General features: G+C 36.9%; 1 protein-coding gene across 1 annotated transcript in view; it reads left to right on the top strand.

Moving 5' to 3' along the window:
• The first annotated feature begins 783 nt into the window (after nucleotides 1-783).
• Nucleotides 784-10037, top strand: part of sorcs3b (sortilin related VPS10 domain containing receptor 3b) — a 58399-nt gene continuing 49145 nt past the window's right edge. The window contains exon 1 of the mRNA XM_084096887.1: nucleotides 784-1472. Coding sequence (XP_083953013.1) covers nucleotides 885-1472 — 588 coding nt within the window. The 5' untranslated portion in view covers nucleotides 784-884. The remainder of the gene's footprint in view (nucleotides 1473-10037) is intronic.

The raw sequence follows: 10037 nt of genomic DNA, 5'->3' as shown, positions 1-10037 counted from the left end.
AAAATGTAAGCTGTTAAAAAGCATTTAACATTTTAACATATTATATTTAACTATTATTTTTTTTACATTTAAATTCACCTTATTTTTGACATCATTTACGCCAAATACCATTGCTTGTGTGTTGAAAAAGTAACTCTTGAGTCTCCACTTTGAATATTCAGAACAGTGAAATTAGATAACTGCAGTAGAAGGAAATAATCTTAATTTTCATCATATGGCCTCAAAAGTATAGCCTAATATGGACAACTTTTATGGCATTTTCTGTTCATTTTTGGAGCTTGACCGATGTGGTTACAATAAACTGCCATTGTATGGAAAAGAGGTGCATATACAGATTCTTCACAAGAAATGTTCCACAGAAGGACATGAGGGTGAGTAGGCTAAATAATAACAAAAGTTTCTTTAAGAACGATCAGTTTCACAGTAAATCAAATTTACTTCTACTTAAAATGAAGACTTATCAGTGGTTTTCATTTGGCTGTTTCTGTATTTAAAATCTGCCTCTCGGTGATGTGACAGCAGACGAGGTTATCTGTTTTCCTGCTTACATATTAATATGAAAAGATGCCGTCTCGACTGCTCCAGATGTCTCTGCTCGCGGATACCCTCGGGGCCATCGTTATACCCCGCGCGCGCACCTGTCACACACTCTGCTCCCGAGCTCGGTCCAAGCCGGAGCGAGTGAGTGAGCGCGTGTCACTCAGCAGCTCCACCCCTCCGGTAACTACACCCAGCTCACATCCGACCGAACCCGCACATCAGAGACATTCACCGTTATACAGGTATCCCCTCAACGTCACTACCGTGGCGAAAAGTTATCTTAGGTGTTTTTGTTGGGATTTTGAGGGAACTTACGTGGACTTGGTAGGGTGTAAAAGGTGAAAATGAGAGTGAGGACGATTAAGATGACGGAGTGTAGCTGGACGTACTGGACGCTGTTTTTTCTCTGCGCTCTCGTGCCGCTCCCAGCGCGCGCAGAAATCACTTGCACCTCGTGCTTAGCTCCAATACGCCGAAATGAGGCACAAGTGCAGACAACGGCTTTTGTCAGCCGTGATTTTGGAAGTGTACCGGACGGCAGCACTGATAAAAACTGGAAGTGGGGAATTGATGGAGCTCAACTTTCCCCTGAAGCGCACATAAAGTCTCCTTCTGTGTCCTGGAGAGAGACACCGGAGAACTTGCACGTATCCCAAGCGGAACGGACGAGCCCAGCGGAGGAAAAAGACGGAAAAGTTTATCCAACAAGGTTTCCTGAGGAAATCAAAGTAAACAGGAGGGAAAAGCGCAGTCTGTTTCCGTCTGACAGCGCGGCCGGTTCTCGGTTTGAGTTCAGGCGTACCGGAGGAGTTGACGGTTCCGGGAAGAGTCCGAGGCAGAATGAACCACACCTGATTACGTCCACCTTTGCGTTGTCTGGAGATTCTGTTCATAACCAGGCCATGGTGCTGTGGTCCGGACACAACAGCAGCGTGAGTTTAAACTTTATCCATGCATCACATTTTAGAGAGCCATAATTAAGATATACTTGTAAAGTTAAAACTGAGCAAGTGGGTCATTTTATCTGTTGTTTTATTGTGATGGACTGTAGTTCACGCACACGACTGGTGCGTGGCAGCTGCAAAACCGTGCACGCGTCACCATTTCTTTCAACACCGCTCTTTCTTTATTGTATAAAAAAAAAAACCCCTCTCTTGGGTGTTTACGGACAGAGACTTCAACCAAGCCGTATCATCCAAAGAGTCAGTGCAAATTCCGCGTGCATTTGCCAGACCACGAATTAATCCATGAATGAAATCAATCACAGTCAATCTGGCTCCTCTTAGCATTCATTTCTTTAATGAATGTCTATTTTCCATAAATAATTATATTGATTATTGGAAGCCACTGGTCCTCATTTAACACCCGTCCATTCATTTTTCTATTATTTTGATGAATTACAGTATGTGTGATCATAATAGCCTCATTTTGCTTGTCATTATACTTTCCCTGAAACTCTTTATTTAAATGGCAGATTTGAAGTTTTGCATGGAAAGATTGCATTGAAGATTTTTACTGCGTGTTGTTACTGTGCCTTATGATTTCATGTGATAAACAATACAATAATTCTTGTTTTTAGTCTCCCCTAACATAGACATTTGCCCCTACACCCGATTAACGTACTTATATGTTTACTTCCTTACTACACACTATGCAAAAAGAGTAGGATGCCAGAATGTGTAGTATCTATGAAACTGTAGGCAAGCAATACCCGGATGACCTACTGCATCTGCTTAGATACTGAAGTGTGCAGCTAGTGGACACTTTTCTGTCCCATAAGTCCACAGGAGCTGAGAGAAGTAGAAATATTACAATAAATTGTCTCAGAATTGTGAGCCAAGTGCTGTAGATAAGAAAGTAGTTTCTTGTGGCTAAATTGTTCATATTTTACACCTTGTTTTTTGCGGGTGTTGTTAGTAAATCATAGGTCAAAAGACAATGTCAACATGGTGGATGAAGTATAAAGATGCAGTTTTTTCTTTATCTGATCCACTGCATACTGAAAAAGTACAGGATTTCGGACACAGCTTTAGTCTGATTTGCCATCATCCCCTTTGGTGTTTGTTGTCTTCTTCATTAAGGCATCTGTTGTGGGATGCAGATGTTTCAGATGAACCTGCCAGAAATGCAGTTTAAGTGAACACAGTGTACAATTCAGAAGAATGAATTAATATTACTTTAATATGACTGTCATTTATTTTCCTTCTACACTTTACTTTATTAACAATCAATTTCTTTCATCAATAATCTATTTGCTGCATCTGCTAGAGACCTACATCTCTAGCACCCTGGGTCCTCTGCTTGTATTTCTCCATATGCTGCTGTGGTTTGAGTGACGCCTTTTTTATATCTTTGGTAACCCGAACTCATTCCTTTTCCTTCACAATTTCTGTGCCTCATCTGAAATATAAATGACTGACTCTGTCAGCATACTTTTTAGATTGGCAGGGTAATACCTGCAGAATTTATGTATGTGTGTGTGTGTGTGCGTTTCTGCCTTCTGCTGATGCCATCGGTGTATCTTTTACCAAACCGCATGAGTGATGTTTTTGCGACGCCACAGATGCAAACTGAACGTCAGAGAAAAGATAGCATCCACACAAACTCTTTCTTCCTGTGTGTCACTATCTCACCCTGACATACACACATTTATGCATTGCACATAGACATTTGTTGTATTGATTTGGCACATTTGACACTGCTATCCATAATGAACCACCAAATTGTTTAAAGGATAACGCACTCAATAATATGTTAAAAAACATCATACACAATCATGACGTTAAATGAAAAATGAGGCCCATATGGTAGTTTGAAAAGATCCGTTTAGGAAATGATGTTAGCATGGGAAGAGATGACACCGGTAGCCTCTCAGCGGCAAGCAACAAATGAAGCCCTCTGTCATGCCAGTTTTCATCAAATGTGAAACCTTTCCTTTTGCTTCCTGTAGACACTCTGTCTTATTACCACACAAGTGATAAAGCTAATGTCTGGCCTTTCACACCTCTGTTGGACCTCACTCAATCCCTGACACACACACACACACACACACACACACACACACCCACACCCACACCCACACACCCACACACCCACCCACAAGGATGCATTGGGCAATAATAATAATGACACTTTTTACTGTTACAGCCCAGCCTGCCTTAATTCTGCAATCTTAAAGGGATAGTTCACACAAAAATGAAAATTGTCAACATTTACTCACCCTCATGTCGTTCCAAACCCATAAGACTTTGGTTAATCTTCGAAGGTTTCTGTCCCTCCATTAAAAGTCCAGGTAATGGAAACTTAAAAAGATAATAAACGCATCATGAAACAAATCCATATGAAGCGGTCTAATCCAAGCCTTGTGAGGAGATATGATCGCTTTATATGATGAACAGATTCTTCAATTTTAACATAACCAAATTACATTTAATTTCATATTAAACAATGCAACATACATTTATCACTTAGTCTAACGCTTTCAGATATTAAAAAGTAATATATTTGTATTTAAATAAATAGATGTATTATATGCGCATGTATATTAAATGTAAGTATGGTTATTTCTATTGTATTTATTTACTGATATAAATTATGTTATCATTGCTCAAACTCCTCTAATATGCAAAACTCAAATTTCATCTATGTGTGATGATTTTGCAGGGTGTACCAAATGAATGAATTTTGTGAAGTGAAGTGAACTTCAACAGATATCCCCTTCTTGGTGAGTAGGGCGCAGTGAACACAGATTAGGGACCCTGCCATTCGCAGATACAGTCTGCTTTTTATGATGGTACTCATTTGGCAACTTACTTGGCTCGTGTTTTACGCCTTTCAAATAGAGTAACGTTTGCATGCAAGGATTTGCTTTATTTTGATGTTAGTGGCTTTAGCGACCAAATTGATCCACAGCGTTCAGCAATTTTCCTGAAGAGGAGTGAGTGTGTGTGTGTGTGCAAGAAACTGTGTGTTCTGCTGAAAGCATACTCTCTTAGGCCTAATGTCACTGAAAGCTGAAAGCTTTCACTTTTGATTCACGGCAACTGAGAGGCTGTTTGGCCGCTTTCTCAATTGTAAAAACAATCAATGAAAATCCATAAAGATGATGGAAATGCAAGAGAATAATTTTGCTGCCCCTGCAACGCCTGCCCTTGGGTCCTGATCCATAGTTTGCCCTCCAAAGTCCATGTTGACATTTTCTCTGAGAGGAGCCCCCGCAGAGCAAGAAATCATTGTAAAGGTGGGGTTTGTGTATTTCATTGTCTAGACAAAACGGATCTTATGCAAATGTGGCTAAGGAAGCACATCTCCAGGGGAAGTCTCTCCATGGGAGTTTGATTGCGATCAAGCAGTGATTTTAGCGTTTAAAAAAAAACGTTCCGGCCTGCTGTGAGAGAATCGCAGATTATGGCTGTACAATCATAGGTTGCACAGGGTTTATTTTGTTTGCCTGTCTGTAGCGCTCGAGTTTCATGTTGATGCTCTGTTGATGCCCTACAGGAAGATAGCAGTCAACTATGTCCAAGTGTGGGCTTGTACATGCGTTCATGTGAAATTTTGCAAGGGTGTGTGTGTGTGCGCATGTGTTCATGCGAGTATACATCGCCTGCGGAGAGCATGAGGGATGTCCTTGAGTTTGGCTGTCCATCCAAATGTCTACACATCCTCCAACAATTTCACTCTGGAGTGACAGCCAAAGTGTGTGTGTGTGTGTGTGTGTTTGTGTGTGTTCTAGACCTGTGTGTCTTTTGTGTCCCATCTATCTCAGGGCAGCAGAGTGGCTGAGCTTGTAGCAGTACACACTCTGACTCGGGGACACATCAAGCCTGGTTAGTTTTAAAGGACTTTTCAATATTAGGGCGGTTTGAGAGGAAGTCTATGTTTTAGTTTTGCGGCAAGTCACTGCTGGCACTTCAAAAAAGTTTATTCAAAAAAGTACTATTTTTTTCAATAGTTTAAAAAAATATGTAGAACATTGGTGCACCAAGGCTGCATTTATTTGACCAAGAATACAGTAAAACAATAATATTGTTAAAACTTTATATAATTTTAATATAATATATTCTGACCGAATACTTTATTCTGACATTCTGTCACATGATCCTTCAGAAATCATTCTAATATGCGGATTTGGTGCTCAAGAAACATTTATTATTATCAATGTTGAAAACCATTGTGCTGTTTTTCAGGATGGAATAGAAAGTTCATAAGAACAGCATTTATATAAAAAAATATTGTATAATGTTTTGTAACATTATAAAAATCTTTATTGTCCATTTTTATCAATTTAATGCATCCTTGCTGAACAAAATTATTCATCTTTCTGTTCCCAAACCTTTGAACTGTATATTAAAAATGCTTTTGTTCCAGTATTCCCTTTTCTTTCATTTGTTCAAAGATGATGAAAAATGAAAGAAGTTTCAACAAACTATGCTTTAATACTAAATTAAGTTCTTGAATGAATGCTCATGCAATCTAAAGTAGAGTTAGCCTACCTCTTTTGACATCCACCTATATGTTTTATATTAGCCACCGCCATAACTTCCCAAAACTTACTAGTCCAGGGGGGGATTTTACAGCTTCTGTCCATCTGTTTACAGACAGCAAGTCATATCCATTTACCTGAATCATATGATCAAGTGAATCTGCGCATTAATTTGTCACCTAATGTGCAGAGCTGGTTGCATAACCTCAGGATTTATTCTCTCAAACCCTGAAATCTCATAATCATTATTAGAATCTACCAGAGCAATGCGAATATATTTTGTTAAACTCCATGTTTTACAGATTCATGTATTGTGTCACTTACTAATCATTTTAAAATCCTATGATTTATGAGACACAGCCATTCCAAAGTATACGAATATCCAGTACCAATATAAGTTTGAAGCTAAAATAATTTGTCATTTGCTCAGCACAGAGATTTATGGACAAATTCAAGGGAAAGTGAAAAAAACAGCCCAACTCTTAACATTTCTGAAGCCAAGGATTATAAATATCTACAATTAAAAATTCTTCCTTTTGTCATTGTAAAAAATATTGTTGTAAAGCTTGGCAATCTTTTAATATTATGGTTCCTTAAAGTCATCCTTAAACCTAAATAATTAGACGTGTGATACTCTTGATCTTCTTTTCAGGTTATCCTGCTTATATGCACACATTTGCGAAACTCCATCACTCAAATATTTGCTGAAACTCACAAATGTGGTGATGATGGTAAGTTCAGTCAAGTTCAAATTTCTGACTGTCACTTCTGTAAAGGGGACTGCAGTACAACACTTTGTGCCAATTCAGTCATTTAAATCTGATTAGGTTTTTGTTTATCCGTAAATGTTGCTTCTTTAAATTCGAGGTTGACCAAAAATGGTTGAAAGAACATAATATTTCTGATTTATGAGATGACAGTTTTTAAAATCTGTATATTGAATGTGCTAAATATGTACTTGGTCTTTCTATAGCCCTTTATACCCGTGACAGGCCATGACATGCATAGAGCCTACAAGAAGTGCAAAATGTATGAAAACTCAGTTGCAGTTACAACCAAATATCACAATAAACCCAAATCCCAAAAGAATCCATAAAAAACAGTATAACTAGAAAAATGTACATTATATACGGATAAGAAAATGAAGCACAAACAGACTTCAAATAACCTCCCTTCTCTTTGTTTTCATTTGTCAAAGTGAACATGAGTAACTCAATGGTAAATCATGCTCATTTGGTTTTTTATTTTTTATAACATTCTCTATATTAATAATTATGCAATACTAATAATATTAGACTATAAAGAGTGATGGAGATTTATGTACTACATGTAAGATTTATGATTTCTTTTTCCCAGATGAAGTTGTATGTGCTGACAGGGCATTCCCATATACTCACATTTTCTTGGCATGCTTTGACTTTAATTTAGTGTGCTTGATGATTATCTAATCAAAATCACTAAATATGCATTAAAGTAACTAAAAATAAGAATATTTAGCTAATGAAAATAGTTAGTTAACGAAAAAAAGAATGTAATATATTTAATAAACTATGTTTTATTTTGCCCCTGAGTTTCAATTTGGGTCAATTTTAGTGGATGTATGAAGTCAGTTTGGTCTTCTTTCTGAATTATATCTTTATTGACTTAAAATTTAACAAGCTTATTTTTGTGAAATGTTTTGCTTAAAATTTTTGAACTATATTTCTTTAAAATAAACACCATTATATAGAGACGTTTTTGACACAGAGTTGATTAAGTGTCCAAATACATTTTTGGGGCCACTGTATATCTCAATAATAAAATGTGCTCAATAATAATAAGATACGTGAAAGCTCCCATGTACCCTTCACATTCAAATGTATGCAGACCAGTGACCTGTTTTTCCTTCCAATGGGATTCGCAGTGACGGATTTATTCATTATGAGCCATCCCGGCTTTGTCTCAGTACTGAATATTAATGAGCATGCAGATTAATTGTGGTCATTGTACACTTTCCAGGGATGTAGAGAGCAAGTGTCAGAAGTGACCTGGAGATGAGAGATGAGAGCATTTGTCATTGGTCTTTAGAGAGAGCGTGTGTGAGATTCTGTGTGTGCAAGAGTGCTTGGGTATTGTGTGTGTGTGTGTATATGTGTTTGGCACTGATGTGTGTATGCCTGTGAATGTCTTTGAGACCTGTGTGTGTCCATGTGTGTGTGTCTAATTATTGGTCTGTAGAGAGTCAGCTTGTCTCTCTGTCTTTTTAATTAAAGGCAGAGGCAGCGGAGGTCGAGTGGGTATCCAGACTCTGGAGAACGGCTGTGAAAGACATAGAGAGGAGCAAAGGAAGCCAAAGAAACAAAGGAAGTCAGATCAAAATAAAAAAAAAAGCATAACATAGAGGTCACAGAAAATTTAGAGAGCAGGCTATTATAACCCAATTCTGCCACAGAAAGGAAGTGACATCACAGAAACTGTGTTCAGAGGGAGCAGAGATACGTTCAAGTCAAAGTAAAACACTTCGGTGTCTTTAATGCTAATGATGCAACCTTTTTTTTTTTTTTTTTTTCATTCTCTTTGTTTTGACTTTGTTCAGATGGCAGCTCAGTTCAGTCTATTTTTACCTCGGTGGCAAAACTTTCACTCATATTTCTAGCCCTTTAACCCCAGTGACAGCTTGTGCTCATGCTCTGTGTCAGGTCTGAAAAATAAATCTCCTCTAAAAGGCTACATCCTTTTAAAAATTACTAACACCTCTGTTTAACATTTTGTGGAGAGGAGCCATTAATATTTATCACTTTATATGGGCCAATAATCTCACAGCATGTTTTTCAGGGAGCTAAACAGCTCATTGTTTATCCTTTTAACATCTGACTTTTTATTAGAGGGCAAAATAAATAAATAATGCTTTTCTCCCTTTTTTCTTCACATTTGTTTTTGCTCATTGTTCATATGATGTGCTGCAAGCAGTCATTATAGAGGAAATTGTCAGTCTTACTCTGTAATTTTTGTTGTTGTTTAAACAAACTAAAATGCTCTATAGATAAATATTACATGTAGGCGCTGTTACACAAGTAACTCTACACTAGTACAAAACCATTAGGGGGTGCAGTTTACTTTGATTTTCCTTAAAATAAATAATTTCACTTGATTAAATTAGGAGCATTACAATATCAGTCTATAATTCAGCTATTGTACGCCTTAAAATATGAAAAGCATTGCTTAAATATTAAGTAGCCAGTTAAAGTGGTTTCCTTTTTTACCCTGTATTCAAAAGTAATTTCAAATGTAATTTAGGCTTTTACTATAGTTTTGTATTTTTAGAATATATATTTTTTATTTAATATAGAAGAACTGGTAACACTCTACAATAAGGTCCCATTAGTTAACAGTTTTTTAATGCATTAGCTAACAATGAGCAATTAATTTGTTACAGCATTTATTATCCAATACAGCTGTTCATTTATAGTTCATGTCACCTCAGGTCCATTAATTAATGGTAAAATACACAACTTTTAATTTTAGTAATATATATTAACATTAACTAAGATTAATGAATGCTTTAGAATAATTTTTCAATGTTAGTTCATGTTAATTAATGTAGTTAACTAATGTTAAAAATAGAACTTATTGTAAAGTGTTACTGAACAACTCTAACACCATAATTTAATATTGATTATCTTGGCTCATGCATCAGTTTGGTTTAGGTTTTTTTATTTATTTATTTTTACTAGAAATGTTTACAGTTTTTTTTTGTTTTTTTTTGAGACATTAAAGACAGCACCACTTACTTGTGTGTAGGATTAGCATTGGCCTTCTCTGCATGGGTGAATAGTTGAGATCTGTATCTTATAGGGTTCTTCGGTGGTTTTATTATCTTTGAGGTGACATGGTCTCACAGGACAGACAGTCCTATTCTTGTGGACAAAGAAACACTCAAAAGCACATTGATTTTGTGAAGGAGAAAAGGCTTACTTCTTTAAATGCAGATTCTATTTACTGCTTTTTTCTTTTACATGCAGATACACCCCCT

This window comes from Abramis brama (assembly GCF_963993115.1).
Source record: "Abramis brama genome assembly, chromosome: 21".
Classification (NCBI taxonomy): Eukaryota; Metazoa; Chordata; class Actinopteri; order Cypriniformes; family Leuciscidae; genus Abramis; species Abramis brama.
The sequence above is the reverse complement of the archived record's forward strand: the minus strand, read 5'-3'. Positions and strand labels throughout refer to the sequence as shown.